Source organism: Myotis yumanensis, unplaced genomic scaffold (assembly GCF_028538775.1).
Source record: "Myotis yumanensis isolate MYYU_CA2020_CCGP unplaced genomic scaffold, mMyoYum1.0.hap1 SCAF_12, whole genome shotgun sequence".
Taxonomy (NCBI): domain Eukaryota; kingdom Metazoa; phylum Chordata; class Mammalia; order Chiroptera; family Vespertilionidae; genus Myotis; species Myotis yumanensis.
The window spans coordinates 38,620,995-38,636,843 of NW_027223763.1; the positions used below are offsets into that span (position 1 = coordinate 38,620,995).

General features: G+C 40.9%; 1 protein-coding gene across 5 annotated transcripts in view; it reads right to left on the minus strand.

Annotated features, from left to right (window-relative positions):
- PCSK5 (proprotein convertase subtilisin/kexin type 5) overlaps positions 1 to 15,849 on the minus strand; it is a 413,582-nt gene that overhangs the window by 284,034 nt on the left and 113,699 nt on the right. For all 5 annotated transcript variants that reach the window (XM_070431475.1, XM_070431474.1, XM_070431476.1 and 2 more), the window contains exons 4-5: positions 14,743 to 14,886; positions 10,963 to 11,039 (exon numbers count right to left, since the gene is read on the minus strand). In XM_070431475.1, the coding sequence (XP_070287576.1) occupies positions 10,963 to 11,039; positions 14,743 to 14,886 (221 nt within the window). The remainder of the gene's footprint in view (positions 1 to 10,962; positions 11,040 to 14,742; positions 14,887 to 15,849) is intronic.

Sequence of the window (15,849 nt, forward strand, 5' to 3'; positions counted from 1 at the left end):
CTCTCTTAGCATAAGAAACAATATCTCCCGAATCAAAGACCAGTTAAAACCATAAGAGATATGAAGATATGAATATTCTGTTTCAACTAGGATGAATTAAACATGAGTTATTCTCCCTTATAATTGAAATGAGTTTTACAATGGGGGGTTCTAGCAGAAGCTCATAGAAACACAATGGGGAAATCAGATAATGATGAATGGAATCAACTGATATAAAAACAATGTGTGATCATAAAATGTAAAAGAAAGAATATTCTTATAATTTGCAGTGCCGTATCTGAATGTCTTCTCATATATGCATTGGAGCTGCACAGATTTCAATACAAGTGAACACTCCTACAAACACAACAGTGGAAAATAAATAATGGGTCTTGTCTCCATAAATCCACGTTGTGGAACGTGGCTCCAGCAAAATAATACCACTGAACAATATGATACAAATTCAACCTCTACAAGAATTAAGTACAGTTGCTATGGCATCCCCATATTGGGAAAGACTACAGTTACAGGGGCCTCCACTGTCCCACAAATGGTATGCTTCAACTTGGAGGTGATAAGGAGCTGTTTCTGAGATTGCCCTTCATTTCGGGACCCCTTTTGCCTCCATTTGAGTTAAATTTCAACAAAGTCAAGTCCTCTAATTCTTTGAGTTTTTTCCAATCAAATCCTAGTTCCTTCTCAGATGCTCCATTACTCAACCTCCCCCAATACTCCTCATGTGATGTGATTGATGGGTGGTTAAAAGATAGAAAAAAGCAATCAGCTGTTTTAGTTTCAAATACTTCCCAGTCTCTGAAAAGCATTAAAGGGACTTGTCATTCCTTGAGGAAGAAAATAAACAACTTTTATGAAAGAGTTTGACTATCCAATACAATTAACAACACAAGTCAAAATTAAAACTGCTGAACAACTCGAGTTCTAGTCAGATCACCTGCAGTGGTCTGCAAACTCATTAGTCAACAGAGCCAAATATCAACAGTACAACGACTGAAATTTCTTTTGAGAGCCAAATTTTTTAAACTTAAACTATATAGGTAGGTACATTGTTATTAACTTAATTAGGGTATTCCTAAGACTTAGGAAGAGCCACACTCAAGGGGCCGAAGAGCCGCATGTGGCTCGCGAGCTGCAGTTTGCCGACCACGGACCTAGTGTAAATGATGTAAACTGGTGCCCAGAGTGATCAGTTGCTAGACACAAATGCGTGCTTCTTGCTCCGCACGATGACATTACGCTAGAGCCTATGGGAAGATCAAGGTATCGGGGATGGTGGAAAAAGAAAGGGATCTGTGACAACCTGATACAGGGGCTGCTGGAGGGTTGGGGAGAAAATGAGAGTCTATATTTGGTAACTGGGACAGGCGTGGGAGGGGGAACAGAGATCCTGTGAGGATGAACCTCAAGACGAGGAAAAACCAACCCAAAGCAAAAAGGTCATATAAAAACTTTAGCAATCCGCTCGTCTCAGCCCCGGATGTCACCGCACGTTATTATATCTGCAATTCATGCAAATTCAAGCGCATTTACTAGCCTATATACATTATATGCAGATGGTGTAGGGATATCTAAAAATAGAAAGAGGTAAATTCTTCTAACAAAGGTCAGTCTTTTCTAAAATTCATGAGATGGCAGCTTGAGATGAGGACACGGGTGGAGGAAGTAGGGATTCGGGAGATGCTGAGAAAATCACAAGTAGCCCCCTGCTGGCCTCAAACCCTCGAAGCTATTTCCAGTGTTCTACAGGCAAGAGGATGCACATACCTCCCCAAAGCAGGACACAAGGCTATAACCCTTCTTAGGGTGGGAGGTGTCTGATGCCCATAGGCTCTCCTGGGCTGCAGTCTTTTCCTCCTACAGACAATATCTTTCACAGCCTACATTTGCAGAGCACTCTCAAGGGCTGTCATTTAAGTGCAAAGACATTGGAAAGCATCTCTTAGTTCATATCATTCCAACCTCAAACAGTCCGTATCTCCGTGTAGGGAAGTGTGAAAGCTACCTGTCCTCTAAGACTTAGACTAAGTCTTATTATTTATTATTATCCTTAATAATAATATTAATAACACCCATACCTGTGGCACATTTATGTAGTTTCCAAAACATTATGACCACCTGGTACTGGTTCAAATTTGTTTAATTCAAATTTAATTAAAACAAAACAAAACAAAACACTGTTAGTAAATATGAGAATTGCTTGAAAACAGATGCCCAAGTTCCAGCTTTCCCATGATAACCCCTAATCAGACCATACCTGAAGCTCTCCTTCTCTCTCTCTCTCCAGCTTTCCTAGTCTTGTGTCTGCCTTCAAGTGATGGAAGCTGAGTAAGTTCTGATCAACAGCCTCAAGTCTCACTTGGGTGGCCTTCATTTATTTCCACAGAACAATATCATGGTGAAGTCAGATCTGTACAATCACTTTCTGTAACAAATTATCCTTGTTACTTGTTCAAAGTCACATGGACTTGAGGTATTGGCAAGCTTTGTGGACCATCTCTCTTTCTCTTTCTCTCTCTCTCTCTCCAGGGCCCCGAGTACCAGCATGTGGTAGAGCCAAGCTACTGAGTGTGCACTGATCACAGTGGAGCACCCATCTGGTATTACAGCTCTCCCATGGGAATAAACTTACTGAAGCATGTGCTCCACACAGGAATTAATTTCTCATCTACTTGGCCACAGATTAATTTAGCTCTACAGGTACATAGATGCCATGGGAACAATGAGCTGACATTCTGACTGCCACTCGGTGGTGACATTAGGCACTTTACTTCCCCTCTCTCCAGGCATTATCTCTGAATGTGGGTTGCTGTGAGCAGTAATGAGACAACATGCAGATATGCTAATTTTATCCTCAGTTGCTTACACTGCATTCGAATATATTCAAATAACAAGCCGGTAGTAGATTTGCAGATGTTTGGTTGTTTGTTTAAGTTAAACAGGGACGCTGAGATACTGATGTGGCAAGGAAGGCTCTGAGGAGAATGCTTCCCCACGGCCATGATGGAGCGAACAAGGCAGGCACCTGGTCTCGCCGGAAAGCAGAGCATCGTTTCCTGTGTGGCTTTGCCTTCTTTGCTGAGCTCCTCCAAGAGAACCAGCCAAACATGTTCTGACCTAGAGGACACCTGTCCACCTTCATTAAGGATTGCAGCTGAAACACACACTTATCTTAGGTACACGGGAACAGCAGGCTTCTATTGTACCTGAATTGCTAAAACAGAAAAATGTTGACATGTCTATTAGCGTATAATAACAATTTTAACGTTAGTTCCTTAACATAAAAGGCATTTGGTGTGAAGAGGAGGCAACCAATATGTTACTAGCACCCCGATAATAAAGTGAACTATCAGCCAGTGTGCAGTTTCACTGTATTGTCAGCACGTTCTCCTGGTATCTGTACCGGGAGGGTGAGATATGCAAAACAAGGGCTCTTTCCCCCTTCAGTTTGCCTTCTTATTCAGCATCTAACATGAAGGTCCAAACATCACATTTGAAAAGTCTTGGATGCCTTCTCCAATACTCTGCAATAACACACATTATGTATGCCTAGCGATGACTTCCCAAGGTCTTCCTACTCTAAATTTTACATATTTCTGGGCGTAAGGAAACAAGAGAAAAATATAAAGGTCCACGGTGGAGGTTAGAGGAGAAGATTAAGAGAGAAAGATAAATAAATACACTTGTCTGGAAACCCTGCGCAAATACTTAATCCATTATTTAGAAAGGATACTTCTCTCTTTCCCTTACTGCAATTTCCATCAGCTGTAGAGGCCTCTGGAATTGGTGAGTTTGTTTTTTAAATAAGAGATTTAAACTGAAGCTACTATCAATTATTCATGTCAATAGTGCGCTGGGTAGGCATAAGTTATACCCAAATATCACTTTAACCTAGAGCATCAATCACACCCTTTAGCAAAACTGTTAGGAGAGCCCCATGAGAGTAAGTCCCCAAATCCTTGAGGAGAACATACTGGAACTGACAGAGGGAAGAACAAAAGGGTCTGAAGACTGAACTATCCTGATCATAAGCCCCAAAATAATGAAGGCAGTGCTTCATAAAAAAATGAATATTTATACATCAGGTGACAGGTGTAAGAATGGAATTCTAGGTTAGATTACCATTTTCTGTATTTATTCCGCTCTCATTACAGAATAAAGAGCCACTTAGACAAACCCTATTTATATATCTAGTTATTTTCTATCTTAGGGGTGTCTAAACATCCTAAAGGCACTAGGCTCAAGGAGTACCATATCTGTGTCAGTCAAGGGCCAATCAGGAAACATGGGGCTCCTTCATAATGGACACGAGAAAAATTTATTCAAGGGACTCATATAAAGATGCAGAGGTTTGGGGACACCAAGAGGGATTGGGCAGTGTTTCAGACTAGTGACACTGGAACCCCTAGCTTTAAAGAGCCTTGGGAAGGAAGTGGTTATTGATAGCCACAACGCTCTTAGGAGGTCAGCCCTAGGGCCACCTGACAAGAGTTATCATCTTCCGCGATGCAGCTCACCCCCAGTGCCCCAGCAAGGAGGGGGCAGAGAATCAATACCCCTTTTCACTCTAGAGCAATGGTTCTCAACCTTCTGGCCCTTTAAAACAGTTCCTCATGTTGTGACCCCCAACCATAAAATTATTTTCATTGCTACTTCATAAATGTAATTTTGCTACTGTTATGAATCGTAATGTAAATATCTGATATGCAGGATGGTCTTAGGCGACCCCTGTGAAAGGGTCATTCGACTGCCAAAGGGGTCGCGACCCACAGGTTGAGAACCGCTGCTCTAGAGCATCCCACTATCTCCTGCCTGAGCCTTCCATTGGCCAAACCCAACTGGAACCCAGAAGGCAAGGGAGCCCATTAATGCAGTCCCTAGAGATCAGCTTTCTTCTCTGTAGAAAGGTAAAGGGTTAAAAAAAAGATATGCAGCACAAGGTAAGGACCTACATATAACTATAACTAACTACAACTATATAAATATAACTAAACTATATATAACACTCCATATATAACTAACTATATATAACACTATGACACCATTTAATAGGTTACTACTTCGACTAGGATACATTTTGCTAGTTCATCTAGATGAGCCAATCAAAGTAGACACTCTGATAATGATTATAAGTAAAACCAGACATTTTATATCCCAAACTAAACTGGAAATCATCTTCTCAGTGTCTGGTCTTGCCCCTTGCTTCGCCACCTTGGTAAGTGTGATTGCATCCACAACAGGAAAGACTGTATAAAAAAGTAAGTTCACAGGTGCCATGAAATCTCCCTGGAGGGCAGCCAGCATTGAGGAGGGAGGGCGAGCGCAGGCACCACAGGGGAACCCACATGTGAGGGGGGCGGGGGGAAGGCGGGAATGTGCAGGTGCAGCTGGTGGAAGGTTGAACAGTGGCGGAACATTTGGGGAATTCCAAGTCCTGACAGGCTAATAAATAAACTGGGAGGAGGAGAGGACACGGAGCGGAGCAGACTTAATAATGAGGGAGGAGCGGGGTCCTGAAGGGTCTTGCATTTTTAACGAAATGTCAAGACATTAAAGGATGTTAACGCTCTTGTTTTGGTTTAGAAAGACCCCTCAGCAGGATGGGGTGAGACTGGAGACAGCGAAGCCTTGTAGGAGATTTTATGAGGCAGCAGGTGAGAGAAGAGGGTAGACTAACGGAAGGCTAGTGTGGAGGGATGGATGGGGGGGTGGGTGTCTCTGGGGAACTATCACAGAGCAGGACTTCAATGCTGAGAACTGTCAGGACTCAGTGACTGATGACTGTTGAGGGGAAAGGAGAGGATGGCTGGCCTGTGGTCTGAGAGGCCTTTTCTCATTGTACTACAGCTTTTTGTGAGGCTCCAGCACCCAGAGAGCCTTCCCAGAACCGAAAAGATATCAAAACGTATCCCAATGTATTGACTACATCAAGAAGCCATATGATAGAAATGAGTTTTCTAAAATATTCACTGCAGGCTCTTTCATGGACATAAAATCTATGGCTGAATATGAAAAGCGTCAGATGTTTTTTCACAGCTGTCTGTTCTGTGGATATTCAGCATCTAGTCTGTACATTCGTAGGGACAACGTTGCATAAATTCACTTGACAATCACTGATGTGGCAACTACTATGTAGTATATTGGAGATGTTACTTTGAAAAGGATTAGAGGGAAAATTTTGAAAATATTTGGAAAACAAATCAGTCTCTGATAATGGCCTTGCTTTTCTTTGGCAGGTTTTTTCTCACCTACTTACCTACAGGGTAATTTCATCTTAACATGTTTGGCTAAATCCTGTGTGTAAAGAAATAATGCTGCTACATTAAGAAGTATTAAGGTCACGCAGCTATTGATCAGAGACCTAAAGTGTGCTTTCTTTTATTTTCTCTCTCAGGTTGGATTAATATATCTGTATAATCAGAAAACACTGTCTACATTCATTGGCCGGGCTTTGGGACACTACCCCCTGACAATAGTCCATCTGTAAGAATGAGAGGCCACACACACTTGGGTTTCTGTAACATGGTGACATTCTTAAAACCAGAAATGATGTGTGAAAGGAGACTAAAGGACCAGAAGAAATGTGCTCCCATCCACCCTGGTTAAATCTTCCTAGAAACAGAGATAAGCAACAAAATGAAAAATCCATTCCCTTGGGAAAATGAGTCTTTCACCTGTGGGTTGGTTTATTTTAAAAAGGAATTAGATTCTGGGCCCATATGTGTTACACTCAAAATATAACACCATGGTCTCATCTCCCACTAAATATGTGGCTATGACTTTTAAGCAGAGGGAACATTTAACAAGAAGCAACCTAGGGAAGGGACAATCTAGCTCAGACATCAATAATTCATTTATCGGAAATAGGAGTCGTGGTATGAAATGCCAGGAGGCAGTTTCATTTACAGGGAGGAATTTTCTATTTTAAAGCCTAGAACAATGCAGTCAGCTTTATTCAGAATGGAGGCAAAGCCGAATTGGAGGACTAGTTGTACGGTCTCCCCTAATAATGCTATTTCTTGAGTATCTGTTATTTAGGTCTGACACACTACCATTTGGGGGACTTGAAAAAGTAGTAAGAAGTGGATTTTTATAACTTTTGTACTTCAGAAGTGATTACGTTCACCCTAAAGCTTTAGGACTAGAAATGTAATCCTGTGAGTCTAAGAAACAATGATTTGCATAAAGTTGTGAGGGTATATTTTCTCTTAGTACTAGAAGCCTTCAGGCATTACAGCTTCTTACTGAGTCATCTCCCAACTCAATCCATTAGTAAGTAACCTCTATTATTTCACCACGGCATCCCCCCAGCATTTAGCATAGCATCATCACTCACAAAGTGGGGCATCAATGCACACCTATTGAATGAATGAGCAAATGCTGCCACATATGAAATAATTTCAAATATGCTCTGAAGCCTACTGGTCAGACCATACAATGAGGAGGCACTTGCATAGCAAATCCCTCGACATCCTCATTCTGATGATTAGAAATTCCGCCCCTTGACTATCTTGCATCAAATTCAAGGACTCCTGATCCCCGGGGGAGATGGGGAAATGGAATTGATGAAAAGCAGACTTATTACAGACTGAATGATTTATAGCTCCCAGCCCCTAAAGGACCAGAAAGACCTAACTAAACCCCTAACCTTGGAAATGAAGACCTCCAAGTCATAGTTTAAATTTTAAATGCCCATATGCATATTTATTTTGAGATCATTATAATTGTAACCCATTATTTACCAAGAACTGAATAAAGGAATAAAACACATCATTATAATAAAAGCTATCATTATCTAGCACCTGTTATATAGTCAGCAGTATGCTTGGTGTTTTACATACTTCACTGCTACTCTTTGGAAGTATTATGCCCATTTTAGAGATTTGAAAAAAAAAAATACTAAAGTTCAGAGTAGTTAGGTCCAAAGACTATAAATGTAATCAAGGAGAACCAAGGCAAGTCAACTCTTCTAGACTACAAACCCACTCTTATTTCCTGACCAAGTGACCTCTATTCAAACAGAATTATCTGTCTATGAATCTATGCTTACAGGCAGATCCATCACATCTATAGTTATAGTGTAATGAACAGAGAAGATATTTTAATTGTAACCCTAAATGTGTGACTACATGCTTACGGTTGGCAAAAAAATAAATAAAAATCAGGCAGCACTATGAGAGGAGATAAAGGGACATCTGATAGCCCAGGTGACTGCTGACTTTCATAAAATAGAGGTAGGCAGTGCTGGTGTTGCACCATGGAAAATGCCACATTTCTCTCTCGAGACTACAAACCTAAGCACACATCTGGACCAATTCCCATGTCCCCTGATAATCAGATTCACACTACATTCTATGGACCATGGACGGTGCTTAGAATGGGTCAAAACAGGACACACCAGAATACCCTAGAGTGAGCAGCATGGCTGTCATTTTTCTTAACAAAGGTCTTGGGGAGTGGCCAAGTTGAAAAGGAATCCTCACAAAGAATACAGTTTTTAAAAGGCAGACTGTACAGAGACATCAAAGTCAATACTGAAAGAATTAGCTTTACATATAGACTTTGTGGTCAGCGATGTTAGTCACAGGTCAGGACCACAACTGCCCCCACCCCCGCTTGAAGAACAGGCACTATCACCACAGACAGTTTCAATGCAAAACTCAGCACATGTAGTTTCAGAGAGAACTGACTACAGGACACAATACATTTTCATTTTCTACCAACAGACCCTCTTGTCCCTTGACACTTTGGGTATTAACATGATCTAGACTTTCCTGTTTCTGTTTTCTCTATATAAAATGTTGATGGGATAAATTTAGCTAAAGGATATAGTATGGTCAGTTCTGCTATACTGCTTGCCTTGAAAACACAAATGTTTACTTGTTTTGTTTTTAGAATACAAATGTTTTGATTGATATATCTAAGCAATCAATCAACAATGACTGATATGTTAGAGAACGTTTAAACATATGTGAAATTTGCATTTGTTGATACACAATTTTGCCCCAGAAACTCTAGGGAGACGTAGAAAACACACCCAGTGGCACTAAGCCCTGAACAACACAGAGTACACTACACAGAGCCACACCCCGCAGGAGCACGGTGGTCCACACGTGTCCATAGGCGTGCTGATAATTCCCATGATTTCCGATCACCCTCCTTCCATTTCACAATAACTTGCAGCTGCCAGGCTCCCGAAGGCCGTACTGGTGGTGCACCTCACTGCTTCTGTCCCCCTTTCCCACAAGCCTACGTTATGATTGTCCTCTCTAGTCTCTGTCCTTTGTAGAAATGTTCATCTTTCTTTTTTCCTCTTATTCTTTGACTTTTGCACACAGAGTGGCAGGCACGTGAGTCAGAATCGATCTAATGGGCACACACGTCCACCAACAAACTTCAGGTCTTTATGCAGATAAAGTGTCACAGTGATTGTAGTTTTATATATTTCTTAACCACTTTACATGGATAAAATTGGGATTGTTTTGAGTCATTTTTGTGTGTGTCACTGATGAAGTTTTTGAGTGCTAAGGTCCAACTCCATTTGCTTATTACTCTGTGGTTTTAGATCTTGCAGAGTGCAAGTATTTTTAGGAATGCGTACATTGCATTATAGCAGAATAGATTGATATTTATTAGTGATGACTTTATTGAAGCTTCAAGTTTTTCTTTTGTGTTTCCTTCTAACTTGCACATTAGGTTAAATACAGTAGCTCAGGATCTCAAATTATAATCCTTTGTGTGAAATTCACCATAACTTCAAACAGTGTAATCTAGATAGCAATGATCAGGTCTGAAAGGAAAACTATCCAGTTTAGTTTAGTTCCCTTTCTCTTTAGAAAGTTCTAGAAAATTCTATCTACATCAATTTGCATATTAATGCTTTCACCACTAAATGTGATCTATAATATTGACTCAGTTTTTAATATTAAAAATCAGCATATTTTCCAAAGTAACTCTTTTGGTAGATGGTAAAGAGAGAGAGAAAAAGAAAAAAATCACATGTACAGTCACAATTATCTAGGTCAGATAGTTTTATCTAAACTTATTGACTTAATCAAATAATCCTGGCTGAGAAAATTTTCCCTAAGGAAAAACACAGGCTGGAAACAGTACATAATGAATGGGCACAACACCTCTCTTTGAAACTTCTGCAGAACCCAAACTAAAATATGTAAATAAGAATTCCAATGATAGTATCTGAATCACAGTATTATGCTGGAGGAGCTTTGCAGTAAAAGGAAAAAAGTTAATGTGATCTCGAGATTAGAAATAACTACAGCCTTTAAAATGCCTATATCATCGTAAGCAACAAATACCATTTCCATGTACTTTCTGAAGAATGTTAAGATATTCTACCTTATCAAAGAGATGTGCATTTTCATTTGCTTTCATAAAAACTACTGTGCTAACTGGAAAGTGTAACTGTGGTTAAATGGGTTTCTAAAGCTCTTGACTGTGGAGATAAGAAATGTAATGTGCTCCACACCTGGCAAACCTTCTAAGTGTTTAGGTCTATTAGTGGAAAACACCATCACGACAGCAAGAGGACAGGAAAGAGTCCTCAAGCACAGAATTCAATCAAGTTTGTTGAACTTAACAGAGTAAAGCAACTCTTTTGGGAGATACTTTCTCTGCCTCTCCCTTTAGCACCCCATTCCTAAACAAATAGGTCACAGGGTCAATTACCACTTGAAAGATAATTATGAATATTCCCCAGCTCTCCTCTCAAAATCTGGAAATTGAATCATTCTAGAGTGTTCTCTCCCTTTCTCTCTGCAATGATTCTTACTATCTGGACCTCTCCCTTTTATTACCCAGAAGCGTCCGTGGAAAGACACTTATTTATCCTGGGGCACATTCGGGATCATCTGTTACCAAGGAGTCCCAAGTAAAGTATTTCTCTCAGCAAAAGCAAAAAGCAAGGCTCCCTGCCAGTCACACGCTAGTCAGCCGTCACTCGGGCCTTACTTGTTCTCGTTGCTTGCATCGTAACGAGGCATAGGGTCCAAGTCATTCCCATTCACGTCACAACTGGCCAGAGCATCCTACGGCCACAGAGGAGAGAGAGAAAGGAGACAGATGGTCATTAATTAGCCATTAACCTGCAGGCTCATGCATTCTTAAACACATTTCTGCAAGAGAGTAATTAGATTAAATAATACATTTACGGTTCGTTAGTGTCAGGATGCCTTGTTCAGTAATAATCAGTGTTGTCTTTTTCCCCCCTTCACAGACTTTTAGAGCTAAAAAGGAGCTTCTTCACAGACCAAGATGTGTCTGGTAGATTCTTGCCAGCACTTTTCCTCTTAGACCAAGAACTGGCTTCTTACCCAATTTTTTCTTTTCTTTTTTTTTTTTTTTTAAATATATTTTATTGATTTTTTACAGAGAGGAAGGGAGAGAGATAGAGAGTTAGAAACATCGATGAGAGAGAAACATCGATCAGCTGCCTCCTGCACATCTCCCACTGGGGATGTGCCCGCAACCCAGGTACATGCCCTTGACCGGAATCGAACCTGGGACCTTTCAGTCCGCAGGCCGACGCTCGATCCACTGAGCCAAACCGGTTTCGGCCCAATTTTTTCAAATATGTCCTCAATTACCACCTTTTCTGTGAAGTACTCCTGGACTATATAGAAGCAAAGAGGTTTATTCTCCATGGACTCTCTATCTTCATTTCTTGAATATCAAATCCCTCACCATAATTCAAACACTTTTTAAGTTAAAAATCATTCACAAATAATTGGCAGCTCAATTAAAAATCAGTATTAAAAATTTACTATATCAGGTTATTTTAGGATCTCTATTAGGCGATATTTGTCTGGTTTTAGATGTTTTATCTACTATAAAAGAATCTACAATTCAAACTTTTTACTAAAATCCAATGGCCTTGTAACCCAATCAAAATAACCAATAAAGTTTTATTATATGTCAAGGTTCAAAATGAGGCAAAAATACCTCTGAAGCAAATTTATATCACTCTAGTCTAGATATAACTAATTTAGGATCCTTTGAATTTTCTGATGCTTTTTGTTAATTCCTGGTTTTGGTTTTAGTGAACAGATATTTATTTTTGTTTTCTATCTTTATCAAAGGCTCTGTTTCTAAAAATAACTTATGGTACATAGACTCTGAAATGTTTGGGGGAATTAAGCAAAATATATACATTACATATAAAGATGCCAAGTCTCTGCTTCCTGAATAAAGGGGGCCATGTCGCCCTGCTCAGTGGTCATAGAGCATGAAGGAGGGTAGCTAGTATAACTTACTAATTTCACTTGGAAGGAAACAGAGGCCAAGACAGGCTAACTAACTTGGCCAGACAGGTTAAGTAACCTGGTTCCACAGGCATGAAACCAACTGCCTGTGGAACCAAGACTTGACCCAGGTCATACGATACCCCACCCACTGTGCTTTTCTCTGCTCATCATAGCTCTGACATTAGGACTGAGAACCCTCTCAGTACTGCTAATTGCACAGATAAATTCTGGAATTTTCTTTCAAGGAGGAAAATAAAAATAGTAAAGAATGCAATCACAGTTAGGTTAAAGCTGCTTGTACTTTGTCAGATACATTCCAATGCAGCGGGGAGCAGGAATATACCATAAAAACAGCATTGCATATGGCAAGACAGACTTATTTGCTAGGAGGTCCATAGCCACAGTTCTGTTCTCTATACAGTCTGGGTTAACTCATTAGGGTCAGGCCTCATTTCCTAGCCTACCAAATGAGGAGAATGAACTGAAGTTCCTTTTTAGCTCTAAGAGTCTGTGCTATAAAGAGACAAGTTTATCTGAGTGTGCTTGGAGGCAGGGTGAGAGCAACTACTCAAGTGTTTTGCTCAAATGATAACTGAAGAAATTTCCAGTTCCTCCTTCCTCCTTCCTCCTTCCTCCTCCTCCTCCTCCTCCTCCTCCTCTTCCTCTTCTTTCTTTCTTTCTTTCTTTCTTTCTTTCTTTCTTTCTTTCTTTCTCTCTCTCTCTCTCTCTCTCTCTCTCTCTCTCTCTCTCTCTCTCTCTCACCTTAGGGAAAATCATCTAATTTGGGGAAACTTGTTTTAGGATTTCATTACAAAAATTAATTTGTGAAGTTTCTTAGCTGAATTTTTTTTTTATCCTGACCTGAGGATATGCCTTTTATTAAATTTATTTTAGAGAAAAGAGAGAGAGAAAGAGAGAGAGAGAGAGAGAAATCTTGATGTGAGAAATATCAATCGGTTGCCTCTTGAATGCGCCCCAACCAAGGATCGAACTTGCAACCTGACTGGAAATCGAACCCACCACCTTTTGGTGTATGGGCCAATGCTCCAACTAACTGACCACACTGCTAGGGCATTGGCTGAATTTTTTAAACAAAAAGGGCAGTGTGGCAGAATATTGGGAGGAAACGTAATTGAAGTTGATGGAAGTGTGAGGTGATCCTGGGTGTTCTGTGTGAAGGAAGGTTCTCATTGGTCAGAATCTTGGGTGACTGTTGGAGACAGTCCTGGTTTCTGATGTGCCAAGGAAGTGACTTGGAAGTACTTTATTTGAAAACATAAAATGGAGGGTTTTCAGATTTGAGTGACAAAAGGAAAATTAATTTAAGTTAAGTGCCATTAAATAAATGAGATTGAACAAATGAGAAACACTGAAGAGAATATATGGCCAATTCTACCCCAGTGGTTTCATGAGAAGCATGAAAATGATTGACGTTTAAGTGGGTATATAGTGATATCAGTGTTTCTGGGTGGAAACAGTTGTCAACAGAAAAGAAGTTAGAGCAGAAGTCAGGAGGCATGGGAGTGAGTGAGACCCACCAGGAGTTTCTGTGAAGCCGTGACAAGAATCAGAGTTGTTACTAGTATTTGCAGATAACAAAGAGTCATGGCAGGCACTTTAGTAACACAATATTTTAGGGAGAATACCAAGGTGTCAGGAAGCCGGAATTTAGAGCAGACAAAGAATGGCACATTAGCAGATAATGATGGCATTTTTCACCAAACTTAGGGAGGAGAAGTCCTGGAAGGGAAAATTCTGGAGAGCAGAAGACAGGGGGCCATTGGCACATTTCCAGGCAGTGACTATCATGGTGGTAGAGGGGCCTCCAGGACAAAAGATCCCAGTGTCCTGGAACAGGTTACACCCCCCCCCAGCCCCCACCCCCACCCCCCGCCACCCCATACTCCCTACGTGGGCAGTGGGTATCAAGACCATGAGCTTTCAATGAAAGTACTGAGTTTTAGCACTTTTGCTTGTTCGATGACCTTGGGCTCATTTTATGTTCTCTGAGTCCTTGAATTGTGGTGCCTTCTTAAGAAAAAGAATTCATTGATCCCTAAGGAATACTGGTAGGCTGATCATTACTGTCCTTTTAAAAAGGAGAGAAATAGACCATCAGAATAACTTAAGAAAAGTTCTAAGTACACTTTTCTCCATAAAACAAACAAACAAAAAAGCAGCACTTTCTGGCTGTGTGGAGGAGCTGAGAAAAGTGGTTGTTGTTGGAGCAGGTGGTGTTGGTGGTGGGGTTTCTGCTACCTTATCACCTGCTGTTTGTTGTCAGAACATCAAAGGCACGCGGGAGTTGAAAGTGTTATCTCATGGGTCCTGGACTCTGAGAGCGCGTCTCTTAAATACAGGAGCAGTACACAGACCACTGGATCTGGTTGCTGCATTTTTTCAGTAGCTTCCCCCCTTTTCGATAATCCTACCACGAGCTCCCTTGCTTCCAAGGAGGCAAGGCGTCCCCACCGCAGCAAGCACTCACATAGTTCTGCATCAGATCCGGGTGCGTCCTCTCAATGCCGTCGTCCAGGATGGTCACCACAACGTTCTTTCCCGTGTAGCCTCTCTTCCAGGCTCCTTCAATGTTCATGTCCGATTGGCAGGGGTGCGTGTTGTCACTGCAGTGCTAACGGAAGGAGGGGGAGAATGGGACATTGCAGATTACTAAACAGCAAGGAGCGGGGAGAACTAGCTGTGTGTTAAGATAATGCAACCTGGAAGCATGGAACAGACTGACAAATCTGAGGGAAGGGGTGAGGAGGGACAGGAAGAGATTAACCAAAGAATTGATATGCTATATGCATAACCCAAGGACACAGACAACAGTGAGGGGGAATGTCTGGAGGGGGGTCGAGCCGGGTGGAGGGGGTTAATGGGAGGAAAAAAGGGGACATCTGTAATACTTTCAACAATAAAAATAAATTTAAAAAAATTAACAGAAATTTGGTGGATTGCCTGTTAGAGTAGAAACATGGATCTCTAGCATGATAATAGGCGAAGGCAGGAAGGACAAATGTGGGAAAGGTGAATGAAATCTCTTCCACCAGCTCTAACTTGTTCTCATACCATTGATCCTTTGGAAAAACATAATAAAGTCTATTTCAACAGCAGAATAATGGATGTACCATCTTATTGTTAGCGTGGATTAATGACACACAAAAGGCATCATAGTATTTCATTTATAAATTCACACTAGGTAACTGAAGAACATATACTTTAGAATTCCAACCACCTACAAGCCAACCCAGCTATGAATGAGGACCATCTCAGGTAGCTTTGGTACAGTGTCAGCCAGAAGTGTGCTACTGTGAGAAACCCATGAACAAGAAAAAAGAGAACAGTTTTTAAAATCTTCTTTCAATAAGTTAACAATGACTATTGTACCATAGTTTGTAGTGGTTAGACACTCATTCAGCACTCATTCAGCACTACTTTGACTTTTTTTTTTTAATCCGCACCTGAGGATACATTCTTATGGATTTTAGAGAAAGAAATGAAGGGAGAGGGAGAGAGACACAGAGAGAGGAACACTGATGTGAAAGAGAACATGGATTGGTTGCCTCCCATACACACCCTGAACGGGGATCGA